This window comes from Heterocephalus glaber, unplaced genomic scaffold (assembly GCF_053883595.1).
Source record: "Heterocephalus glaber isolate CG9 unplaced genomic scaffold, H.glaber_assembly_v1.0 deba00001719, whole genome shotgun sequence".
Taxonomy (NCBI): Eukaryota; Metazoa; Chordata; class Mammalia; order Rodentia; family Bathyergidae; genus Heterocephalus; species Heterocephalus glaber.
The window spans coordinates 8,940,483-8,961,491 of NW_028258432.1; the positions used below are offsets into that span (position 1 = coordinate 8,940,483).

A 21,009-nucleotide genomic window follows, 5' to 3' on the forward strand; every position below is an offset into this window, starting at 1 on the left:
GCCTTTAGGTATATTTCATAGGATTTGAAACATAATTTTTTTTATCATTTACTTAAAAACATTTTCTAATTTTCATTTCTTCAACATTTTAAAATGACTTTAATAACATTTTTTCTAAACATGATTTGTTTTATTGATTTCTAGTTTGATTCCACAGTGCTTACCAAGTGTATATACTTTCAATTTTATTTGCTTTATAGATTAGCTTTTTTTTTTTGTACCAGGGATCAAACTCGGGACCTTTTGCTTGTGAGGCAAGCACGGTGCCACTAAGCTAAATCCCTAGCCCCATAGATTAGCTGTTTTTGTTTTTTTGAAACAGGGTCTTGCTGGGTAGTTCAGGTTGGCCTTAAATTATGTAGCCCAGTCTGGCCTCAAATTCACCAGGATCCTCCTGGCTCAGCCTCCAAAGTGCTTGGATTATAGGCCTGTGCCACCATGCCCAGCTAGCCTACGTTTTTAAAGAATTTTCTGTATGCACTTGAAAAAAATGTTTATTCTGCAACTGTAAGTATACTAACATTTGTTAATCATGTTTTGTACCTTTTGTATTCTTATTGTTTTGTTTATATTAATGCATCAGTTTTTGAGAGATTTTAAACAATTTTCCCATTTTGATTGTAGATTTTTCTTTTAGTTTTGACATTTTTACCTACATATTTTGTACCTACATTTGTACCTACATTTGTACCTATTTATAGCTTTATATGGTCTATGCATACAAATTGGGACTGTTAAAATCTTACCAGTGAATTTAACTTGTCAATATCTCTAGAATTATTTTTTGCTGCTAATGGTTGTATTATACATATTTATCACCTTTTTATTTTTTAAAAAATTCTTTATTTAAGGTAGCATATTATGATAGATTTCCCAAAGATGGCATCAACAATATCTTCTAAAAAACAAAACAAAGCAATAAAAACCCCAACAAACAAACAGACCCCAGTATCTTCCATTCCACATGTTCTTTGGGAAACCATCTCTTCAAAAGTTTAATTTTCTACCACTTAATTCCGGTGGGTAGGTGGCGGCTTCCATGAACAGGCTGTCATGCAGGTGATATGGAATGACTTCCTAGGCACAGTAAGGAAAATCCATCATATGGTTTCTCCATAGCTCTCTTCCAACACTCTTGAAACTCTGCCACAGTACAGTGAGGAAGTGGAAGCAGTTCCTGTTGAAGACAAGGTCGAGCAGAACTGAGGTCCTTGGCCCATGGTCCCCAGTACCCTGCCACACCACATTTAGCACCAACTTGCCAGCATGTGCATGAGACATCTTGAAAGTGCGTCCCAGGTTCCAGAAAAACAACAGCAGTGATGCTGCACTAAGCAGAGAGATAAGGCATTCTTATCAAACACTACAAAAATTGCAGATTTACAAGCAGAAATAAATGACTGCTACCAACAAGTAAGTTTGGAAATGGTTATTCAGTGATAACAAAAATAGAATACAACCTTATAGATGGGCTCTCTGTACTGTTTCTGAATTATTTGGAAGTAGTTCTCCAATCTGATTAGCTGCCACTACTAAGGGATGGCACTTGTTAATTGATCCATTGAATCAGTAGGTGAGGCTGCACTTAGCCACATTTAGCTTTCCATGACAGTAAATCAAAGAAGGAAATTATTGTAGTGGCCAGGGTCTGACTTCTTGACTATCAAGAAGATTGGATCACTACTACACAGATAAGTAAGTAATATGTCTGGAATGCAAGAGATACCCTGGGGCATTTCATAGTATTCCCTTGCCCAGCGAGTGTCAGTAGAAAACGACCACTTCCCAAGAGGGACAAGATGGATAGCAACAAACTTTTCTGGAAAGGTGTTGGTCACTTCCCCAGATGAGGAATCAAATAAGCGTTCTTGTGGGCTGAGTTTTCAGCTTAGTGGCACCGTGCCTGCCTGGCAAGGGCAAGGTCCTGAGTTTGATTTCTGGTGATGGTGGTAAGAATAAAGGTGCTTGGTGAGGGCAAAGGAAATGTGGAACAGGTAGTGGAAGGAGAAAGTCATATAAACAGCTTTAGTCATGTGACAAAGTGGCAGCAACAAGGATAAGACTATTTTTCTTTTGACTTGAATGTATTTGTGTATATTAAGCATCTTTTCCCTCTCCATTACTACTCCACTTCCACTGGCTATAATTTGTGCTAATGGTAATTAATCTTATAACAGGATTTATGTTATGTATGATTCAGCTAGGACTATTACTCAAAGATGGGGAGACTTTGTATCCTCCTGTTGGAAGAGGATTTATTAAACAAGCCAATTATTTAGCTGGAAACATGACTTTGCTATTGTCATGACTTGCTATTGACTTTGCAAATTATGAATGTTTACAGAAAAAGTATGCATAAATGCTAAGTTACGGACTGTGTTGGCTTGCACTATGTGAAGTTAGCTCACCTGGAATTGTATGTACTAGAATTTCTGAGTATGTTTCTTTTTTTTTTTGGTACTGGGGATTGAACTTGGGATCTTGTGCTTTCGAGGCAGGTGGCGGAACCACTGAGCTAAATCCCTGGCCCCTGAGTATGTTTCTTGATCAGCGCTGAAGACAAGGATTTTATGTGCAACTGGAGAGAGTAAAGCAGCAGTGTAGGGCACCAGACACTGTAGCAACTTGTACAGGTTATTACTGATCTACGCTGATCTGATAGTGGTATGAGGAATTAGGGCCTGAAGCCCCTTAGCAATTTTCTTCAGCTTTTATAATTAATAGGCCAAGTGCATGGGCAACACCATGGTAACCTCTGATGTCAAGGAGGTACAGATGTGGGTTCTTCTAGTCTCTTCATGAACTCCGTTGTTCTTTTAGTTTATTTGCCCTTGTTCTTGTTCACATCTACCTTTCCTTCCACAATACTGATTAGGCTGACCAGTAATAGCTGCAGCTCTACACCAGATGCTAACATCAGCAAAGCAGACACCCCCTCTGACTGGCTGCCATCATTGTGTAAGTTTTAATCCTTACAACAATCTTTGTTTTCTTCTCTCTCTGTTTCTTTTTTTTGTAGTACTGTGGATTGAACCTAGGGTCTTCATAGTGAGCTACATGCTCCCCCTATTATAATTTTTTCTTTTTAAATTTTCAGGCAGGGTCTCATTAAGTTGCCCAGGCTGAACTCAAACTTGCAGTCTTCCTGTCTCAGTCTCTGTGTTGAGATTGCAGGTGTGCACCACCATGCCCAGGTAGCACCCCACCCTCTAATCAGAGTGATTATGTTTCTGTTTGAAACCTAATATGCATATAGCTTTCTTATTCTTTTCTCAATCTTTTCTGAAAGTGTTGGAACTTGGTTTATATTTAGTGTATTTAGATTTAACATTATTTGTTTTCTATTTGTTCTGCCTGCTCAATGTTTTCGTTCCTTTGATTTCTTTTGGATTAAGAACTTTACTAACCCACTCCCTTTTCTGTTAGGTTGTTATATATTCTTTTAGTAATCCTAGAGAGTATACCATTCATCTTTACTTTAGTAAATAGTCTAGGATAAATAACTTTTGTTATTTCTTTAAAATGCAAGGAACCTGTGGTCCTCAATAATTTATGTGCTCATGTTTTAGTGTTTTAATTCTACAACTATTAAAAACTTCATAAGGCATTATTCTAATGGTCAATAATCATTTTTATTTGGTTTTGCCCACTTATTTTTTTTTTCCAGTGCCGCGGATTGAACTCAGGACCTTGTGCTTTCCAGGCAGGCCCAACGCCACTGAGGTAAATCCCCAGCTTACCCACATATTTTACTTTCTCTATTGTTCTTCATTCCTTCCATCTGAAATTGTTTAGTATGAGTCTGCTAAGGAAAAATTCCTCATTTTTATTTGTCTGAAAAAGTCTTTTTCATCTTCAATTTTAAAGTATATTTTCAGACACTGAGAACATTACATGATGTACATTTTTCTTTCTGTTGTCAGACTTGCCAGGAGTGTTATCTATTTCTATTTTCAAATAAACAAATTTGATCTTATTTAAATCTTTTAATGCTTTCCTTTTCATTAATTTCAAACTTTTATCACAAATTCCCATCTCATCCTTTCTCTTGGTTCATTTTGTCTTTCTGTCAGTTTATCATTCATTCTTATTTAATAATAAAACTACTTACAACTATACATTTCTTCTGAGTATAGCAGTGTCTCCTATAGATTTTCAAATGCAGCATGTATCTAAATTGACTTTCAGATATTTCATTTGTTCTAAATAGGTAGGCTTAATGGTCCTCTGTTTAATATGCTATTGTTAGGATGTATTGGATTATAATCAGAAAATGCAACATATAAAAATCTCTTTTGAAGTTTGTTGTAGTTCAAGTCATGGGCAGGTATGTGTTTGATTTTTGTAAATCTCCAATGGTCACATGAAAAGGGTGCATACTTTTTTTTTGGTGGTGGTACTGGGGAATAAATTCAGGGGGGCACTCTGCCACTGTTACATCCCAGCCCTTCTTAGTTTTTACTTTGAGACAGTGTCTTGCTAAGTTGCCCAGGAAGGAACTGGACTTGTGATCCTGCTGCCTCAGTATCCCAGGGTGTTGGGATTACAGGCCAGTGCCACTGTGCCTGGTTTATCCACATATAATGGGGCACAAAACTGCATATTTGGCTAAAATGTAAGCTAGTTGATTATATTACTAATATTTATGTTTTAAAAAAATCTATTTACATGTTAAAACCCGAGATTAAACTCTTGTGTTATAACTGTATGATTCTAGCCAAGTTCTTGTCTGGCTAGATTTTGCTTTTTTGCACTGTATTTGGTGCATAGGCATTTATTAAGATTACTGTTGCCAGGTTTGTTGGTGCAAGGGTGTAATCCCAGCTACTGGGGAGGTTGAAAAAGGATCTTAAATTAGAGGCCTTGTTGGGCAATACTGTGAGACTCAACAGTTCACAGAAAGAAAGGGCAGGGGACTACCGTTCAGTAGTAGAGCACTTGCCTGACATGTGTGAGGCCCTGGGTTCGATCCCCAGCACCACTAAATAAACAAAATAATGTTGTGGTGTATACCTCTTTACATAATATTCCTCTTTTTCACATTTAGTGCTTTGGGTTTATAGTCATGTACACCTGCAGGCCCAGCTACTTGGGAGGCTGAGACAGGAAAGTTGTAAGTTTGAGGGCAGCCTGGGTAACTTACCGAGACCCTATCTCAAAAAAAAAAAAAAAAAAAAAATGGCAGTGCTTAGAGCATAAATTGACAGAGTTCTTCAAGAATGTGATATAGACAGCAAATTCCATTTCTGGAAACTGTAACTTACCCACATGCAATCTCCACGCTAGAATGTCTGGGGTGCTAGGGACTGAACCCAAGGTCTTCACACTGAGGTCTCACCTCAGCCTCTTTGCGATTTTAATTCTTTGAGACAGGGTCTTGCTGAGTCACTAGGATGCCCAGGGTGGGCTCCAACTTTTGATCCTTTTGTCTGAGCTTCCTAGATCTAGACTTTTAAAAACTTTAAAAAAAGAAATTAGAATGTCTGTGATACAGTATGGTGACTCTGAGGGGTTGATACAGACACATTTTGCATCTTGATGATTTTTACTCCCTGCTCTCCTCTCCCTCCTCCAGATCCCTTTCTATCTACAGAGTCTACTGCTTTGTTTCTTAACATGGCTTTTGAAATTATTTATATTTTAGGTCTCTCAGATTAGAGAAACTTTATGTAATATTTAAGCTTTTGTGACTGACTTATTTCACTTAGTATTATGGTCTCATGATCCATCCATTTTCCTACAAATGACTCAAATTTATTCTTCTTTATAGTGGAGTAGTACCATTGTGTATATATACCACCACATTTTCTTTATCCATTCGTTTGTGGATGGATATCTAGGCTGCTTCTATGATTTAGCTATTGTGGGTTGCTAGAAACAGGTATGCATGTATTGCTGTAGTATGATGACTTTAGTTCTTTTGGAAAATGTGTGGTAAATAAGAACTCTAAATAATCTTATTTATTTTAGCTTTTTTCATGTTTTTCCCTTAAATAATTTTAAAAAAGCAAATAGATTATATAATCAAGTAAACACTTTCTGTGTAGAATAGCTATTATAGTTACCTAGGGAGATGATATATTTACATCGTAATAATGCTATCTTTTTTTAATGAAATTATTTTCAGCACTAGCTTTTGAACCACATAAGAATATTGGTTTTATTTATAATGAAATTGCTTTAAATTACAAATGACATAGTTCTGCTCAATAACTTATAAAAATTATATGGCCCTGATCACTGGGTCACTTCCAGCAATCAAATCTTTTTTTTTGGTACCAGGGATCAAACTTGGGTCCTTGCGCTTGCTGGCCAGGCGGCGGAACTGCTGAGCTAAATCCCCGGCCCCAGAAATCAAATCTTAAAGAATAAAGATTTGTTACAATGAGAATATATAAAAAATGTGATTAGGGTGCTAAAATAAATCTCAAGATACAATTTAGAATAATCCTAGTGTTTACAAAGGTGACTACTTGGAAAGTAATACTTACTTAGATTATCAGGTTAAGAGAGAAAAAAGTATCTCATTATGTCATTATCTCTCTTCCATTCAAAATGTTGCATTTGTGAGCATTACTGCTAGAGTACAAATGAGTAATATTGCAAATTACTATCCCTCCGAATTAGCATGTTACAGGTTTTGAAATCCTAGATTTGTGTAAGGGACAATAACTGAGAATTTAAAGGAGCTAAACATAGATTTGATATATCTTAATGGAGGATAAGGAGGAAATATATTTAATCTTGGGGTAGCCAGAAGACAACAGTGAGAAAATTCAGAATGAAAGGACCCAATCCTAAGGAGATGGCTGTATCTTGGGAGAAAGCGCATAGAACAATGGAGCTGAAAGACCTGGGTTTAAGCCTTAGCTGCCTTATTTTAGGGCAAGTCACAGAATCTCACATCCTTATAAATTTTCAGAATCCCAATATTAAAATAACATTTTCATTTTAACTTTTTCACAGGATTGTTGGGAGGACAAATAAAAAACATGCCTAGTTGCTTCTGAAGCTGTGAAACCCTATGAAATTTGAGGTGTCATTACAGTAATTGCCAAAGCCATCATCATGTAAGTAGAGGGATACAGGAAAGAATGTTAAAAGAGGTAATATTATAGGTAATTCAATATAAAGTTGTCAGAAGTAAAATCCCTACTACACAGAAAGGTGTTTAAAATAATACTGCAAATGAAAACTTGTTTTTCATTTAGTAGCCAAGAGATTATTTCCTCTATGAAGTACTCAGTATATCATTCAATCCTCTACACAACCCCTTAAGGTAGATACTCTTTCCATCTTAAAAATGAAATTGAAGCTAGGTGAGGTTATGAGACTTGCTGAAAAGCCAGGTTTCACTCTAGTACTCTAATTCCAAATCCATTGTACTTTTTCTGTTCATGACACACACTTAAAGCTCAAAGGATAACTATGCATTGTATTGAATAATAAATTCCTTCCTATGTATTTCACAGATATTTCTGAAAGGCCTATCATGCAGGCAGCATTGACTATCACAGGCAGAGGAAACTCTACCCAAGAGCTTGAAAAGATATGGTAGGAGGAAAACCAAGAGAAAAGGCAACTGGAAGCCAAGAGAAAGCAGAGCTGAGAAAATGGTTAACACTGTTGAATACTGTAGAGGAGATAGCAAATGGCTGAAGAGTATGTGAAGGATTTGCTACCTGGGCTAGTGGTGGCTTTGGCAAAAATATTGTAATAGAGCAAAAACAAATGTCAGATTACTCATGAGTAAGGGATGAATGGGACATGAAGACATTAGTTACTAATGGATGATTAAAAAGAAATGACCTGTGCCGAGAAGGAAGAAGTTAGGGTAAAAGAAGGAAATCAATGACAGGTGTTCTTTATAAAAAAATTAATTAGAGAAGCAAAGCAGGATATACTCTTGTAAAATCTGAAACATTACAGATAAAGTCCCTTTTGATTACTACCCTCAATCCTCATCCTATTAGCAATTTAATATATACCCTTCTGTGTATATAGATCCTTGTAGGAAACAGGTTTTAATTAATTTTTTTTACATAAAGGGTGCCATATTCCACACAGTTGTCTGCCACTTGCCCTTTTCATTTGGTAGCTCCAGGCCACAATGAACTCAGGACCTTGCGCTTGTGAGGCAGGCGTGGCGCCACTGAGCTAAATTCCTGGCCCTTCATTTGGTAGCTCTTAAGAGAATGATGGTACATATAGATCTACCAAGCTATGAACATTAGGGTTATTTCCAATTTTACTATTACCAAGAATTCCTCCACAGAACATTGTTAGGTTTGCCATCTTGAATACAAATGTTTTTCTAGGGGCTAGGTGCATAGGAGCTCAGTGGTAGAACTGTTGCTTAGCATGTGCAAGGCCCTGGGTTCAATCCCTACACTCCCATTCCTACTTCTCAAAAGTGTTTTTTTTTAAGGGTGGATACCACAGGTGGCATCCCTGGGCCATACGGTGTGCATATTTAAAAATTTAAAACATATTCCCAAATTGTCGTAGTAGCTTGATCTTTTAAGCATTCAGTTTCTTGGTTTTTGTTTTTATTACAAAATTTCACAGTTAAAATGGATACTGTAAAAATTATTTAAGGGGTCGGGATTTAGCTCAGTGACGCCACGGCTGCCTCGCAAGCGCAAGGTCCTGAGTTCAATCCCCAGTACAGGAAGGAAAAAAAAAAAAGAAAAAAATTATTTAAATGTGAGACTTTACATATTTATCTACTTAGAATCAGAAGAGAGAAGATAGCGCATGGAGAATAGTTAGATTCCTAAGAAAATGTCAGGGGATGCAGACCAGAGCATGAGTCAAAGGGTTAGTCATACATCTGTTTTTTTTTTTTACAGAAAGATATATGAAATATAAGGAGGATTGGGATAGGGGATTGATGAATGTAGACAACCTTTAAAACAGGTTATTTGAGGAAAATAAGAACCTAAGTGACTAGGACAGTGCTTCTCAAAGTATGTTCTAGGAACACTAATTCCACAAGATGATTAGAGGAAATAAATTATTCCGTGGTCAAAAAATTTGGTGCATATTGTCTCCCATTTTTAGAGTCATGTATCAACACATTAAAGGTTCTGAAAAAGACTTGTGGTAAGTAAAGCTGTTTAACTGAGTTTCACAAACTTTCCTAATTCTAGAATGCTTTTGTATAATATGCATTGTTATTCTATTAAATCAGTCTTCCATGAAATATACTTTGAGAAACACTAGACTAGTGAAAATGTGGAGAAAGTCAACAAGTGTCCAGTTCAAATAATTTAAAAACAAAACAAAAATTACAGAGTATAATTTAATAAACATTATGTACCCACTTCTCAGAATTAAATGGCTAAGATTAAATGGTAACAAATTTTTTTTTTGGTACCGGGGATCAAACTTGGGTCCTTGCGCTTGCAAGGCAAGCGTCGGAACCACTGAGTTAAATCCCTGGCTCGGTAACAAATTTTAATGCTTATTTTTCTATTATAGGAATAATATATGCTCATGAAACAAAGTTGAGAAATAGAAGGAAAAAAAAACTTTGTCATCTTGTCCCCTTAATAAAACTGATCCCTGGTACCAAAAAAAAAAACAAACACAAACAAAACTACTGATGATGTTTTAGGGCAGTTAAGCTTTATTTCTATTCTTTGGGGAGGGCTCAAGATAGGGGCTTGCTGTATAGTTCAGACTGGCCTTGAATTTACTATATGACCCAGGCTGGCCACAAACTCACGGCGATCCTCCTGCCTCAGCCTCACAAGTACTGGGATTACAAGTATGCACTATCATGCTTGGCTATTCCTATTTTTTTTTCTTAACGTCATTATAGTAATGTAACACACATAATTCTGGATCATGTTACATATTTACAAGATGTTATAAACCTTGAATAAGTTTTATGGCTATAATTTTATATAGCTGCATAATATTCCAAGTGGATAATTTAGTTCAATATTTTTCGCAACATCAGTGATATATCAAAATGTCTGCTCTGTTTTCACCAGTTCAATTCAGATTCAAAAACATTACACTTATCCATTTTATTTAATCTTCTTAGTACTGTATATTTTTCCAGCTGATAGAGAGCTACCAATACTAATTTGTCACTGCTATATCTGTCTCCAGTGGTTTTGCAACATACTGCAGTGGGCTAAGGATGCTATGTACAGTATTTGTTTTCCTAAGCAGCAGATGAAATCTTTACATAAAAGCTAAAGACAGAGTCCAAAGGAGGGGGTTAAAGAAATCCAAAGCCAGTTTTGTCAACATTTTGATTAATCAGAGTATTAATGATACCTAACTCTAGTAACTTAGTGTACATTTCCCTAACCTGTTCACATGAATTTAACATGAAACCTTGTTAAATATGGTATAGAGGAATGATTTATCTTTGGCACTTTCCTCATGATCCCCCAGTAATACGTGTGGTCTTATCTTAAATACTCTGTGCATCAGAGCCTGGCACAGAACTTACTTGGAACAGGACATAGAAGATTCTTAATTAAGGATTGGTATGCTTAATTTACAGTAGTATGAATTTGTTGAACTGTTGTCCCACCATAAACACTACCTTTCTTACCAGGAGACATCAGAAGACATACAGGTTTAACAATGGTGGAGCAGATAATACAAAGAGCACAGGTTTTGTCATCAGGAAGCATGAGTTTAAGTCCTGGCTTTGCAACTTACTAACTGGTAAATTTGTGCAGTGCCACACCTTACTCTGTTCAAGTATAAAATGTAATGACTCCTGTTCTTTTTTTGTCTTAATAGGGTTCTTATGAGGGTCAAAATGTGTTTTTCTAAAGGGAAATCTAAATGTCATTACTTGACTTTTTAAATACCTGTAAATAACATCTGAGTGGTCTCAAGCAAAAAATCCAATCCTTGAACATGGCCTTATAAGGACTTCTATGGACTCTATTCAATTCTCTACCTTTATTTTCCCTAACAATCTAAGTAAGCTGTTTCCCATCTATCTCAAAGCCTTTGGTATAAGCTGTTTACTTTATCTAGAATGTTCTTCTTGCATACACTGACTATTACTTCCAGGAATCATATTAATAAATAGCAGTAGCTACAGCCTACTCAATTCTTACTAAGTATCAGATATATTTACATTATTAGTTTTCTTGTATCCCAGTTGTACAAATTAGGCAGAGACCCATGTTAAGAGTTACCTAGGGTAACATATCTATGGAGTGTAGGCACTGGGTTTCATATGCAGATCTATTTGAATTCAATGACATTTCCAATCACTGCTACCAAGCTATTAAGTCTAACATTTTTCAGATTTCTTTTTTCTTTGGTGCTGGGGATCAAACTCAGGACCTTGCGTTTATGAGGCAGGAACGGTGCGACTGAGCTAAATCCCCGGCCCAGTCTAACATTTTTAATATTTTCTAATAGCGAACTTGATGTGGTTAGCATTGAAGACACTGGTTTATAATCGCTGATGTCTCTTATACCTCCTACAGTGAGGATAAATAAGGCATTAGAAAGCAGTTAAGATTGCATCTTGTTATTTTTGCTTTTACAGTTCCTGGTACAATTCCCAGTACAGGTACTGGGCATTAACAAACATTAGTTCAATAATAAGTGAAAATGCTTTTAAACAGAATGGTATAATACAATGTTATTATACTTGAATTTAGCTAAGGAACATCACCAGGCTTACCAGTTTGTGATCACCTTTTTTGCAGCATGGTGGCTTTGTTTATATCCATTCTTCTGTGACTGCTAGAATTCCTTAAATAATGTCAACATCACCTCTCATTTAAATTTTCTGAAAATCTTTAAGAGAAATGCTAAAATGTTAAAATTCCCTTCATTGCCATTACAGTTCCTTAAAACCCTTCAAAAATTTAAATATAGTAGAGGAAAACATCAAAGGTCACTGAGGGAAAAATTTAATTTCAAATCAAGACCTAGGCTGATTGGAGAAAAACAATCTAGTACAATTATAAATGAAACTTTCCCGTGCCGTCTAGGCAGTGTTGTCCCAAGTGGCATATTATTTTTCAAAAAAATTTACTGAGGGCCTTTAGTAATATAAATAACAGAGAAAGCAGGTGCAGCACTGAGCAGGGGGTTTGTCGAAATCAACATTTTCTTGGCCTGGCTTTTTGACAAAGAACCCAGAAGCTAAGCTAATCAGTCCTAGAGTTCTCATCACCTACGAGGAGGAAAATGTGGGAGTGAAGGGGGATGAAAAAGGGAAGCCGCAGAGGAAATGTGACAAAATTAAACTATTCATCGGGCAGGGCAAAGGCTCGGACCGCTTCCCAGGTGCAGGCCCTCCAATGTCCAGTTATTGTCATTTTTGTCTTTTCAATTACAAAATGACACCTGGCTAGATCAGTAGGCGAATACACAAAACAGCAAAATATCCGGTCTCGGGAGAATTTCAGGTCCGCTCGGCGTCCGGGAAAGCCAGCCACGACGGCCAGTCCCACCGCAGCCAGAGCGCGGATGCCCCCGGGGGCCCGGCGCCCCGCCAGGCATCCCCTAGCGCTCCAGCTACCCACAAGCCACCGCGCCGTGGCGCGCACGCGCAACGGCAACGGCCGTCTCAGGAAGAGGAAAATGGAATAAACAACTCGGAGGAACCAGAGCGCGAGAGAGCGAGTGGAGGCAGAATTTAAAAATAAACCGCCCCCTCTGCCCCCTCCAGCAGTTCGCCGAGGCCGCCGCTGCTCCCTCTTCCCTAGCCCGCGCCCTCGAAGTCCCCATCTGGGCCTGCGCACCCACCCCGTCGTCCCGCGCGGCCCCTTTAAGAAAAGAGAAGGAGAGAGTGAGTGAGAGTGAATCCCAACTCTCCCCCTCCCCTCCCTCCTACCCCCCTCCTCCCTCCCCTCCCCTCCCCCCTCTCCCCGGGCGGCTCCGGCTCCCGCAGCGGGACAGACCCACCCGCCCAGGCTTTTATCTGGCTCCGGGAGCGTCTTCCTTCCCTCCCCCGTCTATGGTGGCGGCGGAAGACGAAGCTGCGGCGTTGCCATGAACAGTGGCGGCGGCCTCCCGCCCCCCTCGGCCGCCGCCTCCTCTTCTTCCTCCTCGCTGGCGGCGGCAGTGGCGGTGGTGGCCCCGCCGGGGGTCGGGGGTGTCCCCGGCGGGGCGGCGGCGGGAGTGAAGCTGAAGTACTGCCGCTACTACGCAAAGGATAAGACTTGCTTCTACGGGGAGGAGTGTCAGTTCCTACATGAGGACCCAGCCGCCGGGGCCGCCCCGGGCCTCGGCCTCCATAGCAACAGCGTCCCTCTGGCTCTGGTCGGCGCGCCCGGCTTTCCGCCCGGAGCTGCGCCAGGAGGGGGAGCCGGGCCGCCCTCGGGACCCAAGAAGCCGGACCTGGGGGGCTCGGGGGCCGGAGCCGCAGCCGGCGGCGGCGGAGGCAGCAGCGGACTTGATGGACCGCGGCTGGCAAGTGAGTGTGGCCGGGCGGGTGGGCCCCCTTCGGCCTCTGGGCGGCGGTGCGGGGAAGGCCGGGGCCAGATAAGGTCCTGCTACCTTCGGGAACCGATCCCAGCTCGCTGACCCCCCCTCCTCAACTCCCTAGGCGGCTCGAGAGGCCTAGGCCAGGCCTGAGCCCTCCTTCCTTCTTCCTGCTTCCCCTCCCACTGCCCTCGATGAGCCCGGGAGCGAGGGGAGGCTAGGTTCCTGGGAACGTGGGTGGGGTGGACTAGCGTGATGGGAGTGGGGGCGGGGGAGGGGGATGGGTGATGGCGGGCGGAGTGTGAGAAAGGGGGTGTCGTTTCCGGGGGGAGTGGAAAGGGGCTGGGTTTGCAGGCACAAGTGTTTTGCGTGCCCGTGTGGAGTGTTGTCTGCAGTGTTGAGGTTCCCTAGTGGGAGTGTGCGCGGTAGGGGGCGGGAGGTGAGGGGCGGGCTTAAGACTTAATGGAATGGGTTAGAAGAACTGAAAAAGTTTGTAGAAGACTTGCAGGAGAAACCTTTACCGGACAGGAAGTGCTTTCTAAGGATTAGGAAGGAGAGGATCTCAGCTTTTCTAGTGTTTGGAGGTTTAATCTAAAGTTTAGAGTAGGAATTTCATAAGACTGGCATTTCAACATAGTTTTCCTGAAAGCTAGAGTAGGTTAGCTGGATGTCAGTAGGTATCTTGTCTTCAGCAACTTAGTATCAAGCAAACTCCTAGCATTATGCCTTGAAAGCATTTTTTGTGCAGCCTAGTGCCACTGAGCCTTTGGGTTAAGATGTATAGGGCTGTTTATTGTTTTTACCTTCCATTTATTGTTATTTTTACAGTGCCAGGAATTGAACTGTGGGCCTCCTGCATGCTAGGCAAGGGCTCTACCTCTGAGCTACATCCCCTTGCAACTTTATAGTTGGTAGCTAGTGGAGTTTACTATTAAAAGTGTAAATGTAATCAGTGTTTTATGGAATGTTTCACTTGAAATAGAGTAGTTGCCAGGTTTTTCCCCCGCCCCTCAGTATATGGATCATTTCTAAGCAAATGGGAGTCCTGTTTTCTTGGGTCATCAACAGCTTTTAGATTTTGAAATAATTTGATAGGCAGTTTAAGGTGGACATCAAAACATTTTTGTCTTTTTAAAAAAATTGTTAATGAACTTGGTGTGATGTTTTAGTATTCTTAAAAGGATTATTTAATAAGTATTTTTTCTAATTTGTGTCTTAAAGATTATGCGTGTTTGATATTATGGGCTTGATTTTAATGTAGATGTATTTGGTGAGGCTGATATGCTAAGACAGTTTGTAACTTCAGATGTTTTATTAATTAATTAATTAATTTTATTTATTTATTTTTTGTACCGGGGATGGAACTTGGGTCCTTGAGCTTGTGCAGCAGGCAGCAAAACCACTGAGCTAAATCCCCGGCCCTAGACTCAATAATTTATAAAGAAATTTATTTCTCACTGTTTTTGGAGTCTGGGAAGTTTTGGTGCCAGCACGTGGTGAAAGTCTTTGTGGTGTGTAATCTCATGGCAGAAAGTGCAAGGGCCAGAGAGCAAGCAGGGCTTTTATAATGAGACTACTCTGGCAGTAAATAAAATCCCATGGTAATGGCATTAATCTTTTAATGAGCAGTCTTACAGACCTAACCTCTTATTATGCCCTGTGCTTCCCAGTGCTGCTTCATTGTGGATTCTGTTTCCAACACATGAACTTTAGGGGTTATGTTAAAACTATAGCCCATACCTAAGGAAAAGCATCCAAGTCAGAAGCTCTTGGGATTTTTATGAGAGAACATGTACCATATAATCAGCACTCAGATCAAGAACTAGAACATAATTAGTATCTCCCAAAGACCTGCTTTTGCCCCTTACCAGTCACTACTTTTTCCCAAAAGTAACTCTTAGTGATTTTTAGCATTACAGACTAGTTGTGTACTTTTTTTGACTTTTATAGCAATGGAATAATATAGTGTGTACTCTTTAGTGGGTGTCTTTCTTTCAACGGTATTTGTAAGATACTCATATTGTTGTAAAGGAACAGTGTCTTTAATGTCATTTCTGAATAATGTTACATTGTATGATTGTACCACATTTTATTTTCTCATTTTATTGTTGGTGGGCATTTGGGTGGTTTTTAGTTTTTGTCCATTAAGAATTCTATGTATATTTTGGTGAGCAAGTCTACACATTTCTGTTGGATTACCTAGGACTGGAATTTCTGGGCCATCATGGGATCTGTCTATCTGTGCAGAATAGGGTATAGCTTATGCATTATAGGATCCAGGCTTAATAAATGATGTCAGACAACTTTCCCAAATGATTGTAGCACATTTACACCCACTCCAGAAGTTAATGAGAATTTTGGTTGCTCTACATTCTCTTCTAAGCTTGGCATTATCCATCTTATAATTGCAACTATATTGGTGGCCAAAATTTGTGGTATAATATTGTGGTTTTGTAGGTGTTGGATTTAACTGAGTTAATTGATAGCTCTGACAAAAATAAAACTTTAAAGATTTAATAGAGAAATACAGGTTTCTGATTTTCTTTGAAGGGCAACTATTACTACTATTGGAGTTAGGGTGCCTATGGGGTGATGCTCACCATTTCGCTGTACGCACTAACTGGGTGTTTTTCATGTTGGGCATTTCAGTTTTGACCCATGCCACAGAATTGTTTTGTTAGTGTTTCAGGTAAAACAAAACCTTGGAGGTCAGGGTGTGAGAAAAATTATCCTTATTTTGCAAGCATTGAGAAGCTGAACCACAGAAGTATTTTCTTAGTATACTTAGTTGCGATGTTTCAACTTTGAATGGGAACTATGCTTTGTTGTGTTGCTTGGTTTTTATGTTATAGCATGTTACATTTCCTCTCTCCAGCTTTACCTGGCAATAGGGTAGTGAACATGCTCCATTCAAGATTGTTACCTGTGAGTAATTGTTTATCTTGGTCTTCTGAAATAGTATTTTGCTATGTGATCCAGGCAAGCCTTGACTTACACTGTGCAGCCCAAGCTGGCCTTGAATTGGGGGCAGGGCTCAGCCTCCTCAGTGCTGGGAATAGTTTATTCAAACAAACAAACAAACCAAGCAAGGTACTCACTTTTTTTTTTTTAATTTCTTTTGGACCTAGGATTTGCTAAGGCTTAAGTTCAGTTTGTGTTCAACTGAACTATTTGGATTTTCACAATAGATATAATTTTCTTTCTTTCTTTTTTTTTTTTTTTTGGTACCGGGGATCGAACTCGGGACCTTGCCCTTGCGAGGTAGGCGCCTGAACCACTGAGCTAAACCCCTGGCCCATTAGATATAATTTTCAAGGTGCTCAATTTTTAGAAGCTATATATTATATACATTATTGAAACTCAGTAGATTTATTTTACCAGAAATAGTTCTTTTTCAGGTCTACTAATTTAGTCAGTGGTGAGGGCTTTGGCATAAGACGTATCTAAAATGGAATCTTGACTCCTTACTGCCTTTGGGACCTTGGGCAAATTTTAATCTTTAAGCCTCAGTTTTTCTCATTTTAATAATTGTGTGGCATAGCTGTTTTTGTGTAAGTCAAGACTGTAGTTTTTATGTAACAAATCTGTAACTATAGGAAAGTGAGGACTGAGAATTTGCCATTTGATACTGGTCTAGGTTTAAATATTTCTATTGCCTAATAAAGTACATGACAAAGACTTATAAATCATTTCATTTCACACATTTAATATTATGCTTGCAGGGTGGCAAACTCCTTTCTGATGGAATGTAACACTGAGCAAAAAAAAATTTGCCCTAATGAAGTTTACATTCTTGTGGGAAACATATATGTAAGATAATAAAACATTTTAATAAATTTTATGAAGAAAATTTAAAGAGGGATAGTCCAGGTAAGATCAGTTAATATAAGTAAAAAACTTGTCCGTGAAAATACATTTGAAATGACTCTCTGGGAAGATAAATTATAGCCAAAACAAACCAAAATGCCTGCTTGCTATGTATCATTTCGTAGAATTTCCCCCACTCCCTCATATTTCAGTGGACAAGAGATTTGGTTATTATCTAATCTTCCCTTCATTTTAAAATTGACTTTCTATTATGAAATAATTGCAGTGTCACATGCAGTTGTAAGAAATAATGCAGAGATTGAGTGTACCCTTTACCCAGTTTTCCTCAATGGCAACAACCAGCATTAACTGCTACAGTTACATCCTGTTCACATTTCTTCCAGTTTAATTAGCACTTTGTGCATATGTATATGTACGGTTCGTTTTATGGAATTTATCGTGTATAAGTTTATGCCCTCACTAATATTAAGACAGAACCATCACTTCATCCTCAATTTGTTGTTTTTTAATGTACTTTCCCTCCTAACGCCTGGCAACCATTAATTTGTTCTCCACTTCTATAATTTTGTCACTTTAAGTATGTTCTATAAATTGAATTATGTGGTATATAATTATTTTTTTCACTTAGTGTAACTCCCTTAAGATTTAGCTATGTTGTGTGGATCATGAGTATTTTTTTTTAATTGCTGAGGTTTTTCTTACCTTTGTAACTTGGAAATTTATATTCATCTTAATTTTGTAACAGCATATTTTTTATTTTTCATACCGGGGATCGAACTCAGGATCTCACGCTTGCCAGGCACTGTGCCGCTGAGCTAAGTCCCCAGCCCAGCAGCATTTTTAAAACATACTTTTCTGTACACATATGTGTTTTTCTGTACAAAAGTTATGAACACCTACAGTACCTAGAAATGATATATTAAAAATTTGTGCTATGATTTTTGGGAGCATTTGTTGAGATTTAAATATGTTTGTTTCTTTTAGGGTTGGTTTTCAGTCTGTAGTTTATGGTCTCTCCACCCCTGCTGGAGGTCAGACTCGGCTTTGTGTATGCTGGGTCTGGCATTGAGCCACAGCCCCCCCCCCCCTTTGTTCTTAAATGATAAAAAGTGTACCTTTTCTTTGTGGGGGGTGGTTTCTACTGGAACAAAAGTGGATAAAGTCAAACCAGTTTCCTCCTCTTATTGCCTAGGGGTAATCACTCTTCATAGTGTTTGCATAGATATGTACATCTTTAGACCATTTCTATACATATATGATAGAGGGTTTACCTAATGCTGTACTTATCTATATATACCATATAACATATATATATATGTATATATATAAAATCATTATTGTTAATCTGGGCTACCATAAAATAGCGTAGACTGGGTGGTTTAGATGACAGAAGTTTATTTTCTCAATGTTCTGGAGGCTGGAGTCCCACCTCAGCATGCTGGCTAATAGAGTGAGGGGATCTCCTGATTTCAGACCTGCACTGTCTTTAACATGGCCTTTCCTCTTGCAGGTGCAGAGGGAGAGGGCTGATGTGTCTTTTTTTTTTTTCTTACAAGTACACCAGTACTAATGGATTAGAATTCTGCTCTTATGACCTTATTTAACTTTTATTACCTCCTAAAGATCCTATCTCCAAATATAGTTACATTGAGGGCTAAGGCTTCATCTAGGAATTTGGGAGAAACACAGTTCAGTCAATACTACAAAACTTTTGTATCAGCATTTCTCACATTAACTTACTATATGTCCTGTTTATAAAGTAGTTACTGAGCCAGAATACAGTATGATAAAATAATTTGTTTTATGAGCTGTTTTCTCAAGACTTGTAAGCAAATGAATATGTCTAGTGTTTATTTTTCTTAACAGTATTTAGGAAATAGTACTGGACAGGAGACCAGAGGTTTTATTTTAGTGCTGTCTCTTACAAGGTAATTTTGTGCCTTAGGCTAGTCATTTGCTTTATGTGAAAATACATTTCTTTATCTGTAAAACAAGAGAATGAAGTATGGAGTATTGCCTTGAAGCCCTTAAGTTCTAAAGTACTGTTTTAAAGATACTTATGTTTCAGAAAACAAATTATTTCATGTTTAATACTAAGAATTTCTCCCTTCCTCCCAGTAACTTTTAAACAAAACACTGACCACTCAGCAGATTAGTTTCAGGTAAGGACATACCAATCTCATTGGTTTTTTTTTTTCTTTTTTTTTTTTAATCTCATTCCTTTTGACTGAATTAATTGGCATGTAGATAATAGTCCTGTTAAAATCTTTTGATGTCTCTTTTGGTATGTCTCTCCTTTCCTTTAAAAAGTAAAAGTATTGTCCTCATTTTTCTAAAGATAGCTTTTAATTATATTGTTAAGATGGAAAAAAACCCAGAGATTTAGAAAAATAGAAACAACATCTTATTTTTGGGATGAAAATATGTAATATATGTACAGTTTAAAAATTTAAGTAGCACAGTTTGATGCCCAGTACCAAAAAAAAAAAAATTTAAGTAGCACAAAAGGGTACAGAGAGGAAAATAGTCGACATCCATTCTAAGGTTACTGAGCCTTCTCTCCAAATGACAGTCAGTCTTTTTAGTTTATTTTTTACCCATAATATTTGTATCTAAAATATTCTTTACCTATATGTTCATCCATATTATTTTCCTACCTCTAATACATGTGTGTGTGTGTGTGTGTGTGTGTGAGTGTACATATGGAAGCCTGATCTACTTTGGATTTTCTCACTTAGTTGCTTATCTTATATTTTATTCCACATTGACATGTAGAAATCTACCTTACTCTTTTTCATGGCTGCATAATATTCGATTTCATACTTGTAGATTTTTTAATGATGGATATTTAGATTGTTTATATCCCCCTGTCAGGTAAAAAGGCTGAAAACCAAGACCAGACCAGGCCACAACAAGCCTTTATTAGGGGAACAGATCTGCCGGGCTGTCTCTGAACAAAGGAGAGACAAAGGCAATATGGCCATGGTGGGGAGTGTCTTATATAGAGACTGGGGTGGGGTTTGTAGGAGCTGAGGTGGGGTTGAGTGAGGTAGTGACTAAGGAATGGAGGAGCTGGTGACATCACTAGATGGTAGGAGGTGAGCGAGTATTAGGTTACTCTTTATGTGGGAATAGGGGCATGCTGGGAAGAAGGGTTTGTTCTTCGGTAGGTAGGAGCATCCATCTTGGCATGATGTCACACAGGGGAGGGGCAAGGCACCATAGGAAGAGGGCAGCTACTGTACATAATAGCTGCTGAGGTGGTGGGAGACCTGTCACCCCCCACCCTGCCCAGTGTTGTGTGTAGGGCCTTGCACATGCCATCGCTGAGTTACGCCCCTAGCCTCTATAATTTTACTAATATAAATGATGATACACAGTTATATCTTAATGTTATGTACATCAGTGGATATATATAAAATATTAAAGAGTATATAGAATCTCCTGTAGTTTGGCTCAGCTTGGTACATTAAAAAGCAAACAAACCAACCAACCAACCAGCCAACCCCCAGAAAATCTGTAGCCCAGCGTGGGCAAGTGAGTGACTGACAAAATAAAAAATAAAGGGCTGGGGACATAGCTCAGTGGGAAGGCCCTGTGTTCAATCCCTAGTACTGCCAAAAACAAATGAACAATCCAAACCCAAACCAAAACAAAAAAATAAGAAAGAACAAAAACTCAGAGAGTAGTGTTACTAATAGTCTTTCATCGTTGATCTAAATTCTTGACACAAATGTTTTAGGCTGCTTTCAGAAA

General features: G+C 38.7%; 1 protein-coding gene and 1 long non-coding RNA gene across 9 annotated transcripts in view; one reads left to right on the forward strand and one right to left on the reverse strand.

Annotated features, from left to right (window-relative positions):
* Positions 1–530: 530 nt before the first annotated feature.
* On the reverse strand, positions 531–11,790 carry LOC147821748 (uncharacterized). Its single transcript, XR_015446596.1, has 2 exons — positions 11,675–11,790; positions 531–1,177 (listed from the first exon to the last, which is right to left on the reverse strand). It is a non-coding gene; the product is annotated as an uncharacterized LOC147821748 (long non-coding RNA).
* Positions 11,791–12,663: 873 nt separating this feature from the next.
* The window catches only part of Pan3 (poly(A) specific ribonuclease subunit PAN3), a 140,165-nt gene continuing 131,819 nt past the window's right edge, over positions 12,664–21,009 (forward strand). For 7 of the 8 annotated variants that reach the window (XM_004854800.4, XM_013075847.3, XM_021236321.2 and 4 more), the window contains exon 1: positions 12,790–13,417. In XM_004854800.4, the coding sequence (XP_004854857.1) occupies positions 12,994–13,417 (424 nt within the window). In that variant the 5' untranslated portion in view covers positions 12,790–12,993. Of the gene's footprint in view, positions 13,418–21,009 lie in introns of all 8 variants that reach the window. The other variant, XM_021236323.2, reaches the window with a different exon arrangement.